General features: G+C 39.5%; 1 protein-coding gene across 1 annotated transcript in view; it reads right to left on the bottom strand.

Annotated features, from left to right (window-relative positions):
* CFAP95 (cilia and flagella associated protein 95) overlaps positions 1-21,078 on the bottom strand; it is a 41,701-nt gene that overhangs the window by 14,842 nt on the left and 5,781 nt on the right. Inside the window, exons 2-4 of the mRNA XM_074954080.1 lie at positions 14,429-14,537; positions 6,651-6,772; positions 5,556-5,624 (exon numbers count right to left, since the gene is read on the bottom strand). Of these exons, the coding sequence (XP_074810181.1) occupies positions 5,556-5,624; positions 6,651-6,772; positions 14,429-14,537 (300 nt within the window). The remainder of the gene's footprint in view (positions 1-5,555; positions 5,625-6,650; positions 6,773-14,428; positions 14,538-21,078) is intronic.

Genomic DNA, 21,078 nt, shown 5'->3' on the forward strand with positions numbered 1-21,078 from the left:
ATTCAGAGGTCATTATGTCAGGTACCATCTGTATATAGCTGAGCCATACCAATGTCCATACACAAGGATCCATACACCAGGCTCCCCTAACCTAAGATGCCACTCTCACATGGCTCTCTCAAAAGAGTTTCTGAAAGGGTTGAAAAAATGTAACACTGGCTCCCCTCACCTTCCTCTAACACATTTAGGGTCAATGGAATAGATTTTTATCTGCTTTCATCTCCACTACATTGCACACAAGTGACTCCAAAACTTTCTTTAAAACAGATTTTGTTAAGAGTGAGGGCCAGCATTTAGAAATGTAGTTCTCTAAAGTTAGACAACTAAATCCATATTTCATACCTAAATAAAATACTTGATTTTCAGCAATGCCAAGAATCTACAGCTCACACTGAAGTCAATAAGACCAGAGGATGTTTAGTATAACTGAAAAAATCAAGCCACCAATTTAGGTACCTAAACATGGATATAGGTTTCTAGCTTTGTGCATCCAAATTCCAAAATCTGGGCCTAGATGTTCTTCAAATGTGATTGGCAAGGAACAGCATAACAACTTAAAGTCACTTCACCATATACAGATTTACTGAAAAATTTGTACCCAGAATCCAGTTCAGGTTCTTCTTTTTCAATTAACTGTCGCATAGGAAGAGGCCTTTGACTTCAACAAGGACTTCATTTCACTCTCTGTTTTAATCTAGTACAATAAATCAGGTAAAGTCTAATAATAGCCAGTACAGAGAAAAATATACTTGAAAGCAATACTAATCAGGTTAGAAATCAAATTTTCTGAAAAATAAATTATCTGTTTATGAAGTTAATCCATTACTTTCTAATTTGTTTATAACATTTGCAAATGTTATATATCTCACTATCCTAAATCACTTGAATTATTTTTCCCCTTCAAATTGTTAGCTTCAACACCTCAGCAGATCTCAACTATCAGGACAGAATACAAACAGAAAAGTGGGCTCCAAAGTAGCCGGAAAGCAAACAATAAAAGGTATATAGGCCAAATCAGTACCTGTTGACACTAGCCATCAGTATATTGATGCATTGAGAAGAAAACAATATATCATCCCTAGTGACTTGCCTACACAGTGAAGAAGGGTGACAGAACAGGACCTTGGCCCATCTCATGAGAGCACCATCAAGACAGAAGAGCAATCACCCAACGATACTTTCTCAGTCCTTTCAGACAGTAAGGAACACAGCCATTCAAGTACCATTCTGGAACACTCCAGGGTCTATATCAATCTCTGTCAATCAGATGTCATGGTCAATGGTACAAAAGAGATGCCATGAGCAGATCATTAACAGAGATGATTGGTTTCAGAGTAGCAGCCGTGTTAGTCTGTATCTGCAAAAAGAACAGGAGGACTTGTGGCACAGTAGAGACTAACAAATTGATTTGAGCATAAGCTTTTGTGGGCTACAGCCCACTTAATCAGGTGCATGCAGCGGAAAATACAGTAGGAAGATTTTATATACACAGAGAACATGAAACAATGGGTGTTACCATACACACTATAATGAGAGTGATCAGTTAAGGTGAGCTATTACCAGCAGGAGAGAAAAAAAACAACAACAACCTTTTATAGTGATAATCAAGATGGGCCATTTCCAGCAGTTGACAAGAATGTGTGAGAAACAGTAGGGGGGGAAATAAACATGGGGAAATAGTTTTTCTTTGTGTAATGACACATTCACTCCCAGTCTTTATTCAAGCCTAATTTAATGGTGTCCAGTTTGCAAATTAATTCCAATTCAGCAGTCTCTTGTTGGAGTCTGTTTTTGAAGTTTTTTTTGTTGAAGAATTGCCACTTTTAGGTCTGTAATCGAGTGACCAGAGAGACTGAAGTGTTCTCCAACTGGTTTTTGAATGTTACAATTCTTGACGTATGATTTGTGTCCATTTATTCTTTTACGTAGAGACTGTCCGGTTTGGCCAATGTACACGGCAGAGGAGCATTGCTGGCACATCATGGCATACATCAGATTGGTAGATGTGCAGGTGAACGAGCCTCTGATAGTGTGACTGATGTGATTAGGCCCTATGATGGTGTCCCCTGAATAGATATGTGGACATAGTTGGCAACGGCCTTTGTTGCAAGGATAGGTTCCTGGGTTAGTGTTTTTGTTGGGTGGTGTGTGGTTGCTGGTGAGTATTTGCTTCAGGTTGGGAGGCTGTCTGTAGGCAAGGACTGGCCTGTCTCCTAAGATCTGTGAGAGTGATGGGTCGTCCTTCAGGATAGGTTGTCGATCCTTGATGATGCGCTGGAGAGGTTTTAGTTGGGGCCTGAAAGTGACTGGCCCAACAAAGGAAGTAACAGAACGCCACTAGCCGTCACCTTCAGCCCCCAACTAAAACCTCTCCAGAGCATCAATAGATGATTTCTTGACCAAGAACATAACAATTGCTTGTTTAAGAGATCCTGGCATGTTGCACTCCCTAGGATGCACAGATTATCTCTACCACTAATGGATCAGTGTCTACCCATTAGATTTAACAGCTGTACAGGGAATGTAACCAAATTATAGGTCATAGCCTGAAGTTCTTCAAACACTTCAAAAACTTCAGTAAGCAAAATTGACTGAAACTCAATACAGAGGAGGTCTCATCTACACTTTGCACCCACCTCCCTGACACAGAGCTGCTACCATGAAAGCAGTCTATCTGGTCTACGTGAACTTAGCTACATGTACATACATCAAGCATTTGCACACCTATCTTGAGTATGGGCAACAGTAGATTGGAAAACTAAATTTAAATACTTAGCTCCTTTTTAAAAAAAAATACCTTAAAATAATTAAAAGTTATTTATTATGAACCCTATCTATAATCTAATTTTTTTGGATGGCTGAACACCAACAAGAAAAATGTGATGTGACTGACACTGCACTTGTCCGAATAAGATCAAACTTTAAGAGCACAAAGAAACACAGACAGACCAATCACTGAATATTAGTCAGTCATATAGAATGTTAGAGGTCACCTTTGACATTGTCTGGAAATTTTCCAAAATATTCTTCTTTTACAAGCAAGTGGAATACTTCAAGTATTACTATAAAAATATTATTTTCCCATAAGGGTTAATTTGATGTTGAAATGTATCTTATGATTACAGTCTTTCCCACATAACATGAAGCACTCCTTTTCAGTCCATTGAGCAAACTCATTCTTTTGCATTGTCTTTTTTAAGTTGGCATTTAATTTTAACAGCTACACAGTCAGTGAGAAGCAAAAAAAAAAAATTTACATTCAAGAGAGCAGATTCTGAAACACTGTGGAATTAAAGTGTTTTTACCATAATTAGCATTCTATCTGTATACATCTATCTGTATGGTAAATGAGAGACATCTTAAAGTTATAAGAAAATTACATGGAGGATTGGAATCTGATATAATTAAAACCCAACTTATCTCTGTTTCCTTATGACAGTTTGATTATTTTAATGTTATAACATATTGAAACCCCCAAAACTACTATGCCTTTCCCCTCCCAGACAGATCACCTTCTCCTGCATTGTCCTCATGTCCACCCTAACAGATCTTGTAATAAAATGCTTTGGCCCTACGGATATGATGAACTGCTCCACTGCCTTTACACTTGGGATCACTTGCCTTGTTCCTTTGGGTTTCAAAATCTCTATCCTATGCTTACATCAAACCTCATTTATAATGCTCAGACTTATATTGCCAGGCAGACAGTTTCCACAGTGCTTAACCCTGAGGCAGCAGAGGCTGATTTCACATTTTACTTTTAGTTTAACACTGTTAAATCAAGAATGACTTCCAATTATATCTTTTAAACAAAACTTAAGAGTTAAAGAGAATTCCATGTTTGATACGCATGATGTCTTTTCCACATCAGAAGCTATCCTGGGTAAAATCTTCATTAATCTGTAGTTATGTCACTGTATCACTCATTTCAGCATGAAAACCCTTAAGGAATATTTGTAATTTTTTAAAATCACAAACTGACATTCTAAGCTGAAGTTCTCCTTTACAATAACCCCCCCAAAGTATGGTATGCAAATACACAACTTCAACTCTATCTCTGTATCCCCATCGGATTTTAATCCTTACTTCTGATTTTATATTTGGAGAAGACATTATACTTACACAGCTTGTACTTGTGAAGTACTAAAAAAGAGAACTACAGAGCATTGGTTTTATAACTGGTTTCATAAGCACATGACTCCAATCCTAAACCTGATGCTTTATTACCACATTAAGCTTTGCACTTGCTATGCAAGTGTCATAAATGCCATGTCCTTAGCCTAAATGAATACTTTGGCTCAATTTCCAATAAGGATGATAACCTAGAACATGGGGGCAAAGGCAGAATGGCTAATGATCATGAGTTTATAGAAATGGAAAATTACCAGTCAAGGCAGAAGCTAAACTCATAGAGCTTAATGCAGTCAAATCATGGGTCAGGGGGGATGGGGAGCAGATAATCCCCCTCCCAGAATACTGAAAGAACTGGTACATGAAATTGCACATCTGATAGCAAGGATTTTTAATAAATATATCAAATCAGAGGTAGTACTCTATGACTGGAGAATAGCAAATATAACATCTATATTTAAGAAAGGGAAAAAATACAATCTAAGCAACTACAGACCAGTTAGTCTGACCACAATATGCAAGAACAAATTTTGAAGGAAAGAATAATTAAAGACATGGAGGTAAATGAAAAATGGGATAAGATGCAACCCACAGACTGCCTAACCCTGTATGATTCAGAGTAAAGTATTGATGTTTTGTGATCATTAATTAGATGAATCTTTGTAATGGATGCATAAAATTGCATCAGAGATTCTGGTTATTCTCCTGGCACTACAGAAGCAGAATTACGATTGTTTAGATAACCCTAACTGTGCATCTGCATACAAGGGGTCATATTGGGACAGCACAGACCAGCAAAGTGAGATAATACTTTTTCCCCTACAGGCTACATTGTGTGCTCTAGGCCCAAATCATAAAAGGTAATTAGGTCCCACTGACATTTTTTCACACTGAAAAATGACATTTTTTCCTCCAACCTCCTTTTCAGAAACAGTTGAATTGTTTTGGCTGAAATTTAAAAAACAAAAACAAAAACAAAAAACAGCCTGAAGCAGACAGCGAGCATGAAAACATTCTCTCACATTGTTAAAGTTTGGCAAACATATAGGTAACAAAAAACAGGGTCTTACAATAGAAAGTGTCCAGCAACATTAATAATAGGCAGTACTACAGCCCTGTGTATTGTATGCATTGCTCTTTTTTCTTAGATTAAAATTAGTGTAATTATTTTACCAATATACTATTACTAAATAATGTTACTTGAGTCACTAGCTATGCTGGAAGTGAAAACCATACATACTAAGCATAATATTATGGATGAACTAAATACAATAATTCAAGAAGTAATTCTCAATTAGCTAATGTAAAAACAAAGTTTTAGGGATCTTTCCAGACCCAGACACAATACAAGCCACAGAGAACAAATATAATTTATCCCTAAACAGCACATCACTATTTGCTATTTTTTGGGGAGGATTACTAACATTTGAAAGTGATCTGAAGGGTGTCTTGGCAAAACACCTCCAACTCCTGTTTTGGGCAGTCCAGTCTCCCTGCAAAAGAAAAGATGATTTTCAGAAAATTAGCATAATCATAAGTAGTTCAATTTTTCAAACTTATTCTGTGCAACCTGGTAGCAAGGTTTGAATGATCAACATTTAAAAAGAACCATCTCAGAGCTGTTAAAAACTTTTGCATAGGTTATTAAACCAGCAAATAGCACATTTTCGCCAGATTCACGGGGCAGGGGGAATTAGCTTTGCACTATTTTTTTATATATATATTTTTTACCAATGATAAAATGCAATTCCTTTTGCAACAGCAGAAGCTGGTGCAAATGTTAGCATACAAATTATAGCTTGTATATATGTTTACCACTGCCATCTATGGGCTAGAATGTATACAGCCATCTCAAGTATTTATTAGATTGTAAAGGTCCTACTTGTTAGCTGGAGGTGGACACATGACAGTTGGAGCCCACTTCTGGAACCCAACCTCAAAAGAGGGGATCCACAGCATGGAGAAGTTTCAGCTCAAAAATTAATAAAACTTTAATTCTGGAGTGGATTCCCTGAGGTTTGGTAGGAGGATTTGTAACCCACTCACCTTCTGTGATGGGACAGAACACCCCACTAGTGGCACTGAGACTACTTAGAGAGAGATTAATGAGTCTGCTCTGCAGCCTTAGCTAAAGGCCACGTGGCTTTTAGCTCATGCAGTAGAGATTCATACAATTAGCTCCAGAGGCCCCAGGTTCAATCCCGCCCGCCCGCCGATGACTGGGGTCTATTGGTGTTACAGACAGAGTACATTCCTTCAGGCTCCATCTCACTCTCCTCTTATCTACAGATTGCCAATCCCACAAAGGACACTCTACATGATCCTAGGACAGGGGTCTGGTGCTGGCATGGGGAAAGGAAGACCTGGACATGGAGAGTTCCCTTGGCATGTGGATGTGGGGGGACATTGGAAATGGTCCAGGTGGAAATGGTCTCATTTTATCATTCCCTGTCATGCAATTCCTATATTAATGGTCCAACACAAAACTCTATAGTGTACACAATAAATATTAATTATACCTGTCAATAACACCATCTTCAAAATTATCTTCATTCAGCATGGACTTACGAATCGCTATTTCCATATATCCTTTATCTGTATACGGTTGAGACAAATGATCCTGGTATGTGGTGATCCATGTCTGGAAAATAGCATAAAAGGACAAATATACTGGGAAAGGGGAAAAAAACAGTTCTCAGTATATAGGCTATTTTCAGTCTGAAATACTGTACAATTGTTTGTTGCTTGCTAATTAATTATTATAATGGCTGCTATACATCATAGCCCTATTTTGCTTTGCAAGTGTTGCACAATGTTTAGCTCTGGCTAGGAGGTCTAAAAATAGTGCTCTATACATAAGCAACAGCTAGGTTTGATCACCTGGCCAGGTCTCTTGCTGTAGGAAAAGTGGTATCTGTAAACTGTAAAAAGTGCCAATGCTGTAAACTCTCATATTCATAAGATGCAAGTATAATTTAACTCTGTTCAGAGGAAGGTCACAGAGCTTATAGTAGTGCTGGAAAAGGGCTGCAAATTTTATTATTGAAATGCATTCTTTGTACAAGTATTCAAGAATATTCAAGACATAAATCTCACTTATTTTACTTCATGGGACCAACATTTTAATAAGTTTGCAAAGATCTTTTTTTCCATTGTGTAAATAGGGGAGAAGAGAGTACAAGCTGGTCACAATTGCTCATGATTTTATTAAAATGATCAAAGAAGCCTTATTAAACAAAGAGTTACTCAATAAGGGACAAATTGACAGTCAGTCTGCCCATTAACTTTTTTCATTCTTATTTTTTTTCCTTGGAATGGCATTGTTATTGTTTTATATACTTTAAGAAAGCCCGCTCTTACATTTTACCAAATGACATTTCATTCAAATCAGCTACATGAATAGGTGACCTTATAACAAACATAAAAAAAAATACACCACCATATTATTCATAAAAGTGCAGAAAAATGTCTAAAATCTCATCTTAATCAGCTCTCAGTAGTTCAATAAAAATACAGAGAAATTGTATTTGTATTCCTAGTTTCATTTGTAATTGGCTAAAACATAGGGAAAATGTTCAGTGATGATGCATTCTTTACATAAGTGTTCAGCTGTGTTGATATTTCCATGAACATCTATTAAATAAAATGACAGCATCTTAATTCAAATTTCAAGTTTATTTCTTTAAAATTCATTGTTTAATTCAATAGTTAGAAGTTATAATGCGCACCATACAATTCTGCTTGGTCATCGCTACAGTCAGTCAGCAAACCAATGCCTGTTCAGCATTTGGGTCTTTTTAACCTCATGTACCATACTATTTTGAAGTATGGTACCGCAGTGAAATTGTTAACGGAAACGTATGCCTTGATAATGGCCTATCACATCTAAAATCAATACCTTGGCCAAGTCTCAGTGTCATTAGTGGGGAAACAAACAGATTCCATTAAGATTATCACAAGAATCTATACATCAGATATTGCATATCTACCATGAAAAATATAACTTAGTTGTGATATGGAAGCAAAAAGTAAAATATGTTCTAACACTTAATACAGAGTCTTAAGACGCTTACTACATTGTGCTTTCACACAGCCTTCATCAAGGGAGTGTTCCTCTCAACTCACCTTTTATATAATGCTCTCTTTAGAGTCTCACATTATGAATTTAAGTGAAAACTTAGTACCTGTTAATTTTCTTTCTTCAAGTTCTTCTATACCACTGTGAATACTTCAGTTTCACGCCTTCCTGAATAGAAGCCCGCCTCCTCTCAGAGATACTGAAAGGAAAGGTGTGATTGTTTCTCTTTGATTTCCTTTTTCCATCTTCTACGTAGCTCTTTCTTTAAAAGCCAAGTGTGCTGCATCTAGAAATTCCATACAGCCATAGTCATAGTTGTGTTTTCCTGCTGCAGCGGTAAGTGGTGCCTGTTTTTTCTGCTGGGGGTAAGATCCTTGCCTATGGCAAGTACCAGCCTCAGCTACTTAGGGACTGCTGTGCATAATGCTAGATGAAAGAGTGTGGTTGGACTTATATTTCTGCCCGGATATGGAATATGAGAGGGAAGGGTTAAGCCCACACTACTCTGGAGACTTTTTTGGAAGCTGCCATGGAAGGAGTATGTCATCAGGAGCTTGATGTGATGAGCATAGAAAGCAATGCTTGAGAATTAGGAGAGGAAGGATACATCCATATCCAGGCTCTTCCAAATGCCAAGCCTATTTGACCCCATTTCAGGAGAGAACTACAGGGGAGAAGGGGCACCTCGGTGCCCATCATGAAAAGGAAAAGGGAGTACCTGACCCTATGTTGTCAAGTCATCCAGAGGGTCTTGAGCATTTTCTGGATGGTGGTGCAAGAAACCTCCAGTATGAAACAGTAGAGACAGCAGTTGAAATCCTGAATCCAATGAAGTCTGTGGGAGTTTTGTCATTTGAAATCAGTGGGGCAAGGATTTGGCCTGGAATAACTGAAGAGGGGAGCTGGCTGCCTGAGGCCCAGGTATAATGATTCTTGCTAGCTGATTCTTGCTACATGCATCCAACGAAGTGGGTATTCACCCACGAAAGCTTATGCTCCAATACGTCTGTTAGTCTATAAGGTGCCACAGGACTCTTTGCCGCTTTTACAGATCCAGACTAACATGGCTACCCCTCTGATACTTGCTAGCTGAGGCACTCTTCTGACAGCCAAGGTGTCTCCTGGGAACTCCTCTATGGTGGGAGATTCTACAGCAAGTTACCCTGCGCCCAATTAGGCAGAAGGACTTCCTGATGCTGATCTGCATGTGGTCCCTGAATCCAAGCACCTCCTCCTGCCCCTAGACTTGGTCTCCAATTTCTCCACTATACTCTGTGTAGCCGTATCACCTGAATACACCAGGAATGCTGAGGAGACCATCAGACCCACTAAGCCCAAGATTCTTAATAATCAGCTAGAAGCTGAAGAAGCTGTTCCACCTGCTGGAGACAACTGAGAATTCTGTAATGGCCAGCTCCTTAAATGTGCGATGAGAATGTCATCAAAATCTCAAATATTCTGTCTCCATCTATTGGCAAGGAATGCAATCTAGCAGCATTTGTGTAGACAAATGCAGACAGAAATATGTGTTGTTAAAATATTGGTAATTATAGCATAGTTTTGTTTAGTTGGGATCATAAAGTTGGCTGCTTTTTAAACTACAAGGAAGTGTTTTAATGGAAACCCCCCCAGAAGGGTGAAATGTATTTTGGTTGCCATGGCACACACTTGGCACAGTTACCTCCACTGAGCTCTGTGCTATCTCCAACTAAAATACCAACCTAATATATGTTAAAATAAATCTCTTAACCCACTGACAAAAAAGTATTTGTGCACCCCCTTGTGCTATAGGGGATTGCTCTACAACATTCACGTTTTTCTAATCTACAGTTATATCAATTTAAGTTGTTCCCTTGTAGGAGGTACAGAAATTACCACCTCTTGAACTACAGTGGAATTCATAATGTCATATCAAGCCGTATACAATGCAAGCAATGCAATTCACCATAAGATACTTTCTAGTACAGCTGGCAGAAAGAGGTTTAAAATAGTTTTTGCTCTCTTACTACAAAATCAAAACCTTGGATGGCTAGCAGTAAATCAAATTAAGTGTAAAAGAAAGATATGTCTCCCCAAGGCAAAACATCCTATAAAACAGTCAGCATTCATAACTAAAAAAAAGTCCAGTGCATATATGTATTGCACAGAAGTCTACAATAAGTGTTGTACCACACTGTTAAGTTCATAACAATTTTCTACTGTTGTAGAAAAACTAGAAAAAGAATCTCTGGTCCTGGTGGAATGTAACAGCAGGGTTTTTTCTTTTTAAAATTACAGCACTTTTACTGGAATTTGATGAACAAAAAATGTGTGGTACATGGGAAGGCCTCCTCAAAATGAAAACTGCACCATTGCTATGAGTCCTGTACTTCTGTAACTTTTCATACCTCTCCACTGCATGAAAATTTAAATAATTCCATTGAACATGAGGATTTTACTGATCCAATAGGATTGACAGGACCCCGTTCCAAAGAAATCTCAGTCAGGCTTCCACATAATTTTTCCAGAGACTGCACAGTTTTGAATAACGAAGAAGCTGGACACAAATAGGCTTGGTCATCACATTTTTACCAAATCTACTGTACTTATGAATATATTCTTTATTAATAGGCAGGAGTGATAAGATGTTTAATGATTCACGATGAAGGATAATAATACCATATTTAACTGACTTATATTTGGGAATGTCCAGGTTTAAATAGAATTCGTAGTAGGCATCCTTCAGTCTCGAGAGACCATGGGTATGCACCCCTGAGAAGTAAAGAATTTTCTCAATTAGTTTTATGGCAACCACGGCTGTGGCTGAAGAGACGCACTCGAGAGAGACAATCTCTGCCACATCTGTCACATTTAAAGGTGATGTTTTGACCTTTTGCGCTCTGCCTTCTGCAAGCTCTTTTCTCCTTTGCTAAGCTGGATTGCTTCCTCTTGTAACTCCAGAGATCTTGTTTCCAAAGGCTCTAGTCTTAAGTGTGATCTTCCAGTTGTCCACAACCATGTCCATTTCTTTAAGGTCTCGCTTGCACACTTCCTTGAAATGCAATTTTGGACATCCTTTGGGTCTTTTTCCATATGCCAATTCGCCGTAAAGGATGTCCTTTGGAATGCATCCGTCATTTAATTCGGCACACATGCCCAATCTAGCAGAAGCATCTCTGTTTGAGGAGAGTTTGCATGCTGGGTATACTTGCCCGCTTGATCACCTCAGTGTTGGTAACTCTGTCCCTCCAGGAGATTCCAAAGATTCAGTGAAGGCAACGCCTATGAAAGCAGTTGAGCCTCTTTTCTGATGAGAGAATAAGGTCCATGTCTTGCTCCCATACAAAACTGTGCTGATAACACATGCACGATACACAGATCTTTGTGTGTTCTGTCAGTTTGTTTGTTCTTTTGCCATACCCTCTTGCTCAGTCTAGACATTGTTGTGGCGGTTTTTCCAGTGTCGATGTTGAGTTCCATTCCAAGTGAAAAGTTGACTGCGATAGTGGACCCCAGGTGTGTGAACTCGTTCACCACTTCAAGTTCATAGTTGTTGATCTTGAAGGAGGGTGCTTCCTCAACTCCTTGGCACATTATGTTCATCTTTCTTAGGCTTATGGTAAGCCCAAAATCTTGGCAGGCTTTAGAAAAGCTGTCCATAAGGTTTTGGAGATGAGCTTCTTTGTGGGTTGTCACTGCTGTGTCATCAGCAAAGAGGAGGTGTTGGATAAGTGCCTACCGAGTCTTGGTTTTAGATCTGAGTCATGCAAAATTGAATAGCTTTCTATCAGATCTTGTGTGCAAGTAGATTCCTTCAGTTGAGGAACCAAAATCTTGTTTCAGTAGCAAGGAGAAGAAGATCACAAACAGAGTTGGGGCAAGTACACAGCCTTACTTAACTCTGCTACAAACCTGGAAAGCCTCAGAGACTGAATTGTTGTACTGAACTGTTCCATACATGTTTTCATGGAAGGATTGAATCATGCTTAAGGACTTTGGGGGGTATCCAGTCTTTGTAAGATCAGTGAAGGCTATGTAAAGGGGCTTTTTTTGTTCTCTGCATTTCTCTTGTAGTTGTCACAGTGAGAAGATCATGTCAATAGTAGATCTTTTAGCTCTGAAACTGCACTGTGATTTGGGATAGACTCTGTCTGCAAGAGTCTGACATCTGTTCAGGACAACTCGGGCAAAGGTTTTTTCCATAATGCTAAGAAGGGAAATGCTAGGATAGTTATTACAGTCACTCCTGTCTCCCTTGTTTTTATAGAGAGTGATGATATTGGCGTCTCTCATTTCTTGTGGTACTTTGCCTTCCTTCCATCACAGGTAGAGCAACTTGTGAAGATGTTGCAGTAGAATAGGTTTTCCGCATTTTATGACCTCTGACAGCATTCAGTCTTTTCCGGGGGCCTGTCCATTGGGGAGTCCATCTATGGCAAAGCTAAGCTCTTTGATAGTTGGTTCATCGTCGAATTGGTTCATAACAGGCAGGCTTTCGATGGCATTGATGGGATAAGATGATAACATAATCCTGATACCTAAAAGAGAATTCTCAGTAAAAGGTAACTTCCATTGCAATACATCAACAGCAAGTTACCCTGGGCCCAATTAACTGTTGCATGCACTTAGTGCACAGTAGTGAAAAACAGTATCAATGGTTAGTATTTTGCACCCATTTTGCAGTGGTATAAATGACTGCCCCAGGTGCAGGACAACAAAGAATCTGGCTCCCTCTACCAGAGACTTTTAAATTTATTACAGGCTTATTGCTACTTTTGAGACACATTTCTATGCTAATTCTGCTGCTTTAGACATCATACCAATATTAAAAATTATATACAAATCTAAGTGAAGATGACTAAGTAAATTCAAACATGTTATTACAACATAAAGATTGAGAATTTAAGGTCTGTTCCTGCTCTCATTGAAGTCTATAGGAGTTTTGCCATTTATTTCAACATGAGCAGGATCGGATTTTAAACACATAAAAGTCAGAAAAGAAAAATTATGGCTCCTTCCGTAACTGTAATTTGTTTCCCCTGGTTATATTCCAAAACATTTGCTTTTTAAAAAAATTAGAATACTGACAACAATATACATATCTACCATGCCATCTGTAAAACCCAAGAACTGAAAACCAAAGACATTCTAAATTTCATTCGTCCCAAATAACACGGACATATTACCATCAAGTACAAATAAATTTTTGTTTCATAACACCACCACAGCTTATAGTTGATTGTTATCCAACATATGCAGTGATGCATATTCAGTACAAGAACTCCAGCATGAAGTGTGGAATGTGTAGCTGATCACATGACATCATAAAGTATGCAGTTTCAAAACACATCTTTTAATTTTAGAGTTTGGTCTGTTAATGCAATCTGGGGTTCACCACTGTGAGTGTGCAGATTGAGAGAAGGCAGATGCCAGGCTTGTGAGTTGAAAGCTGAGAGGAGGATCTAAACTTGGAAGACTAACTCATAATAATAATAATAATAGTACATAATTATAATAATAATAATAAAGATGTTCTGAAGAAGAGGGTATAACTACACTAACTAGACTCCTGTCCTAGAAGTGGTGGTATGGTTGATTAAAGGCGTCTGGAGCAGGAAGCTGTAATAAAGTTATATCTAAGTATAGGATTTCATTAAAGAAATTTTTTTTGTTTACTGCTGAAAGAAATTGATTTTAGTTTTATTTTGTCTGTGCCAGATCCTTAGCTGGTGTAGATGGGCATAGCTCCATTCCTGATTATTTTAACCGAACCTAACCCCCTTTTAAGCCAACAGAAATTCCGGTCCATATATTTTAAAGCAATATTTGCTGTATTATAGTGAAAACTTAGCTTCTTTTTATGCCTGCATGCATCCCATAATTTTGTCAGATTTGTAAATAAGCATTTTTTCATTTTTCTTACTCTGTTTTTCTTATTTTTAATTTAACAATAAGTAATCAAGAAGGGTACAAAAGCTGAAGGGTGGGGAAGAAGCTAACATAACTGACTTTGAAAAAACACAAAAAACATCTTAGAGGAAGTCAGGCTTTAGACAAGGAAAAGAAATGTTAATTTAGTGGCATGGAATTGAAATATTCTCTTATTATGTTTGTCCAAAAGGTCCATGCTGGAGGCCAATTCAACACATGCCTCCAAAACCAAAACCAGATGCAAGCCCTCATGATAAATACATAAACGATATTGAATAATTTGAGCTAAAACAAAGAAAAAATATTTACCCCATCCACAGTTCCAAATCTTGAGTAAGTAGATTGACATAAATTCTTTGAACCCAAAGGAACTTCATTGATATCATAATCTTTAGGTTCAGCCTCTCTGTTTTGGTGCCTTTAAAAAAAAGTTTATATTTGTGAGACGACAAATGTAATCATGATCTCTTGTTTTGAAATCAAAATTTCACTAGATATAGTGAAACTCTCCATATTTATGCGTATCATAGGCTTGGCACTACTGTATCACCCATTCTTTTATCCTACTATTATAATCGTAAGTGCAGTTGCTGGCTGCAATAGTATCTTGTTGCACCTAGAGGTGAAGAATGAGATTTACCACTGAAAATAAAATATTTAATAGTACTACTAAATATAATTAAATGGAAAAAAATTAAGAAAAAATCTATAACAGAAAGAAACCAGGAAAGCAATAGACATGTTGATTGAAGTTTTACTGCAACAAAACTATGGCATATCAGCTAACCTATCACTACCCCTTTTCCCCTTTAAAAAACTGTTATAAGAATCCAAAATGACATGAAAAAAGGATAATGTAATTTTAGGCCGAGTTATCTTTTGACAAAACAATTAACATTTAAACCAGAAAGTTTCTATATTTAGTGAAATAAACACTATGCAAATTATACAAATAATCCTGCATTACATACTAATCTGTTTACACCAGGCAAGGAACTCAAGCTGCCTGCTGGTGAAAAGCATTCACTAGCTAAGGCAAAACCAATGTCAGACAAATAGCCAACTCCCTCCTGCTCATGCCTTTGAAATAATTTATTAGCAAACAATTAAATCTGAGGCTGAATTTCCATCCCTAGTCTAAATGGATTCTATTTGCTCCCCTGAGACTGGTGAGTGTGATACATTAGAAGAGATTTTCAGTCACAAAGATAGAATGTTATGTGCCAAGCACTGTTGTCAAAAATCCATTTTTATTTACATCTTGCAACCTATAAAGGTTCAGCCTATACAGCACTCTATAAAAAGAAATATTTCAGTTCTTCATGGTTACAAATGATGGAGAAGAATTTAATTCTTGTGTCAGGAACTAGTATTCAGAAGTATAAAATGTTCAATGGATACTTGAGTTTTCTAGGAATATATAATGTATTTAATATTAAATCCTTCTAGATGCGGGAGGAATATAATTGCTAGTCTTCACCTCACTGTCATTTTAGTCACACAGAAAAGGATTATGCAGGGACACTACATTAACGAGACACCTTTTGGATACATATAATCAATAGAACTGCTAAGGGATAACTGTAGAATACAAAAAGGCAACTTTGAACAGCAGCAGCAAAGTGCAAGAATGGATGAAAACCCTAAACAAATCCTCTTCCTCCCGCCACCCCCCGTTTCCTTCCCTGATGAGAGAAATAACGGTGTGGGTGAAATCCTGATCCTATTGAAGTCAATGGGAGTTTTGCCATTGACTTAAACAAAGCCAGGATTTCACTGTGTGAATGTGTAAGAGAATTTAGTTGATGTAAAGGAGATTTAGATCTGGATGTCATCTGTATATTTATGGCATTTTAAAATGTGTTCTCACAGTAGCTCTCTCACTAGCTTTATACAGATGTTGAATAATGTGATGGAGAGAACTGAGGCCTGCGAGACTCTAAGGGCTTTAATGAGGAGGAACAGTTATTCCAAACCATCCTGAGTCCATCCATGTCTACACGGAGCAGCAATGCTCACTACAGGGATGTAATTTCTAAAGTGCACTAACATGCAGTGCACTAATTTCTCTGTGTAGACGCTTCTGGTGCACACTAACCATTCTCTCCTACACTTAAACACAGTGCTGTTTAGAGACTAACCAATTTATTTGAGCATAAGCTTTCGTGAGCTACAGCTTATGCTCAAATAAATTGGTTAGTCTCTAAGGTGCCACAAGTACTCCTTTTCTTTTTGCGAATACAGACTAACACGGCTGTTACTCTGAAACCTGTCATAGTGCTGTTTGAAACAGTACTAAGTTAAAGTGCATTAGGAAACTTTTAGTGTGCACCAGCAGGGTCTACATGGACTAATTAGTGTGCAAAATGTTAGTATGTTTTAGAAATCGCACCCCCGTAGTACACATTGCTGCTCCATGTAGACAAACACTATGTGCTTTTATAGGGCCTACCATGATGGGATCCTGAACCTGATTGGGGCCTGCAGGCACTTCCATAACAATAAAAACAATTATACAAATCAGGGCACGATATTTGGGGGGGGGGATTTATTTTGCTTACAGCTTTTAAAATAATCTCTCTATATGCAAAAGAACTTTAAAGACACTAGGAATGTATTCCTGTCCCACAAATGTTTATTTAATTGGAAAAATGTCACTCCCTACATTCTTATGGGAGAACAGTACACTATTCTATTTGAATGTTTGTCTTCCTTTTAATGGCTGTGGACTCGCGAGTTGTTTTCAAGCTTTGGTACTAAAGGATTTTTTTACTAGAATGGATTCCTTCTTTTCAAAGAGACAAGACAGATGATCCACACGTGCCTCTCACAAGTTCTTCAGTGGAAGTCCAAGCTGGAGGTCAAATTGTCATTTTAACTTTTTTTTTGTATTAAAAAAACCCCAACAATGTCAATGTTCAAGAGTCTGACTTTAACAAAACAAAAACAAAACAAACAACTTTCCCCTTTGTGGTATTGCATGGTGTTTACAGAATTGTGTGATGATCATTCTAAGTTCTTCAGGAAAGGGACCTTGCTTTCATACTTGTCTTTAAAGCATCTAGCACGCTGATGGCTCTGTATAAATACATACAAAATAATAATCTGCATATACATTCAAGCCTAAGAACAATGAGATAAAGAGAGAGGCAGACCAAATTCTGAAATCCTTCCTTTTGTTACTTTAGATCAGACCCTTGGTATTATTTTTTTAATGTTACGATTTTGATCCAACTCCCAATGGAGTCAGTGGAAACAATCCCACACTCAATATAAGTTTGATCTGGTCCCATAGTTGTTTTTTAATTCAGGGATTCCTGAGCATTTCTTTCTGTATTTTTTTTTTAAAAGTCTAACATCTAAAACAGTGGTTTTCAACCCGTAGTCCATGGACCCCTGAGGGTCTGCAAACTATGCCTAAGGGGTCTGCAAAAGTTTGTCATTACAGTAGAACAGTGGTTTTCAACCTGTGGTACAGAGACTTGTGGGGGTCTGTAGACTATGTCTAAGATTCCAAGGGGTCTGCACCTCTGTTTGAAATTTTTTAAATTAAAAAAAGGTTGAAAACCACTGATCTAAAAGAATAACAGGAAAACTAAACAAAAAAGGCAAATTCCTTCTTTAGTATTTGATCTCGTCCACAGGTTCTGGTTTATATAGAACAGTGGTCACCAACTGGTCGATCGCAATTGACTGGTCAATCCTGGAGACTCTCCAGGTCGATTGCGATCTCTGGTGGTGCAGCAGGGCTGCTGCTAAAGCAGGCTCCCTGCCTGCTCTGGCCCCACGCCACTCCCGGAAGTGGCCAGAACACTCCCGTGGCGGGGGGGCGGGGGAGGGGAAGCCGGGGGTCTCCGTGCGCTGCTCCTGTCTGCAAGCACTACCCCCGTAGTTCCCATGTTGGCCCCTTCTGGGAGAGGCATAGGGCCGGGGCAGGCTGGCAGCCTGCCTTAGCCCCCCGATGTGCCGCCAACTGGGAGCCAGCTGCCTGAGGTAAGTGCTGCCCAGTGGGAGCCCACACCCCAACCCCCCTCCCACAGCCAGCACCCCATACCCTCTCCTGCACCCCAACACTCTGCCCCATCCCAGAGCCCCCTCCTGCATGCAAACTCCCTCCCAGAACTTGCACCCCTCACCTCCTCCTGCAACCCAAGCCCCTGCCCCAGGCTCAGCCAGGAGCCCCCTCCCACACTGCGAACACCTCAGCCCCAGCCCAGAGCCCGCACCCCCTCCCGAAACCCAACCCTCTACCCCAGCCCAGTGAAAGTGAGTGAGGGTGGGGGAGAGCGAGCGACGGGGGGGGGGCGATGGAGTGAGCGGGCTGTGGCCTCAGGAAGGGACGGGGTAGGTCCTGGGTTGCTCTTACATTCAAAAAGTGATCTTGGGCATACAAAGGTTGGAGACCACTGATATACAACATGAGCTGAATGAACTGTTATTTCCATGATAATAATATGGTAAAACATTAAGATTGGGGCTTTTAAGGGTTAAATCATGCAGAATGACAAAGCTAAGGCGATACATGCAATCTGGAACTCTGACCTCAATTTCTATGCACCTTACAGAGTTCCCAAATGACCCTGTCAATTTGCAGGAACATATTTGACTAGATTTTCCACTGCACAGGTAAATTACCCACCCAAAAGCCTTCCTTTTATATACCTTTGTTTTAAACAAGAAGTGCACTGCTAATTAACGAGGGCTATTCCTAAACCAAATTACACCCTCTAGTCCCCCAGCATTTTCAACTGAAGAGCATCTTAAAACAAGAAAATGCTGCACTAATTTTGGATAACAGAAACAGAGTTTCCCCACCACCCGGTTTTCAACTGGAACACCTGGTCGAAAAGGGAGTCTGGCAGCTCCGCTTACCGGGCCATTAAAAATCCAGTTGGCGTGGGGCTGGCAGGCTTCCTACCTGGCTCCACATGGCTCGTAGGTGGAGGAAGGGCCACAGGAGCTCTGTGCACTGCCCCCGCCCCACCCTGAGCGCCAGCTCCGCAGCTTCCATTTGTCAGGAACTGTGACCAATGGGAATTGCAGGGGCGGCACCTGCGGGCAGAGGCAGTGTGCAGAGTCACCTGGCTGTGCCTCAACTTAGGAGCTGAGGGACATGTCGTTGCTTGCGGGTAGCCACCCAAGGTGAGCGCCACCTGGATCTCACACCCCGAAACCCCTCCCACAACCCTACTCCCTGTCCCAGTCCTGAGCCCCCTCCCACACCCAAACTTCCACCTGGAGCCCACACCCCGAAACCCCTCCCATGCCCCAACCCCCTGCCCCAGCCCAGAGCCCCCTCCCGTACTCTGAACCCCTCAGCCCCAGCCTGGAGTACCCTCCTGCAACCCAAACCTCTCATTTCCAGAGCTTCCACCTCCAGCCAACGCCCTCACCCAACCCCCTAACCGGTGAAAATGAGTGAGTGAGTGAGGGTTGGGGAGAGCAAGCAACAGAGGGATGGGGATGGAGTGAGTGGTGGCAGAGCCTCGGAGAAGGGGCAGGGAAGGGGCGGAGCCTTGGGGCAAGGGTGTTCAGTTTTGTGCAATTAGAAAGTTGGCAACCCTACCCCATGGTCAAAAATGTTGGAGCTGGTTTTCCCTCAAAATAAATAAATTATCTTTGGGCAAAGACCAAGTGAATATTTCAGAAATAAAATGCAGCTGAAAACAGCGGGACTCAAATAGAAAACTTTATGCAATCTTAACTCTAGTGATCATTGTTATCCTGATGCTGTATAATACTTCGTCTACCAACACTGTAACTCGTCAAAAGGAGAAAACAGGGACTTTCAAATGTACATGCCATTGTAGCCAAGTCTCCTGATATTTGGTGTTTCTTTAAAGCCCTAATCCCTGGAGTCAAGAGATTATACAGGGGTCTCAGCTTTCATAGAAAAGAGTGTTTCTAATCCTCATGGTTGCAAAGAAATGCCTGAAAGCATGAGCTGAGTGTACCCTAAGGCTCAGAAACCAGAAGACAAAGAACAGGAACACCAAATTGTTTATTTTTAAAAATTTTCGTGATTTTTAAGCCAATCTTATAATTTTCTAGGCTTGACTTGTGATTTCTAAACACAGGGTGTTGGCAGTACTACTAGCTAGCCACTGAGCTACCCAAGTTCACAATACTGTGTTAATTGCCAGTGAAAGATGTCAGTTTTCCTGAAAATTAAGTACTCTGAAAGACCAAAAGCTAGTAAAATAAAGATGAAAAGTTACAACGATTAAAAATCAATTTATATTAAAAAAAGTTATCACTAAAGATTTGGTTCATACAGGCCTGATCCACCCCCTTACACTTGGTAACTTATTCCATGAGTAAAAAGAATGAGGAGTACTTGTGGCACCTTAGAGACTAACAAATTGATTTGGGCATAAGCTTTTGTGGGCTAAAACCCACTTCATCAGATGCATGCAGTGGAAAATACAGTAGGAAGATATATATACACAGAGAACATGAAAAAATGGGCGTTGCCATACCAACTCTAACTAAACTAATCAATTAAGGTGAGCTATTATCAGCAGAAGAAAAAAAAACTTTTGTAATGATAATCAGGATGGCCCATTTCAAACAGTTGACAAGAAGATGTGAGTAACAGTAGGGGAAAAATTAGCATGGGGAAATAGTTTTCTAGTTTGTGTAATGACTCATCCACTCCCAGTCTTTATTGATGAAGTGGGTTTTAGCCCACGAAAGCTTATACCCAAATTTGTTAGTCTCTAAGATGCCACAAGTACTCCTTGTTCTTTTTGCTGATACAGACTAACACGGCTACCACTCTGAAACCTTATTCCATGAGTGATGTCATTGATTTCAGTAGGCCTATTCACAGAGTAAGATTCTACTCAACATGTGTATGAGTGGCAGAAACTTAGAACCATTCAGGCTTTTATATAGTGCTATAAAAATACTCAAGAGCCTGCACAGTTTGAGAGGGCAGGAAGAAAGAGGTTAAGTTT

Source organism: Natator depressus, chromosome 5 (assembly GCF_965152275.1).
Source record: "Natator depressus isolate rNatDep1 chromosome 5, rNatDep2.hap1, whole genome shotgun sequence".
NCBI classification, from domain to species: domain Eukaryota; kingdom Metazoa; phylum Chordata; order Testudines; family Cheloniidae; genus Natator; species Natator depressus.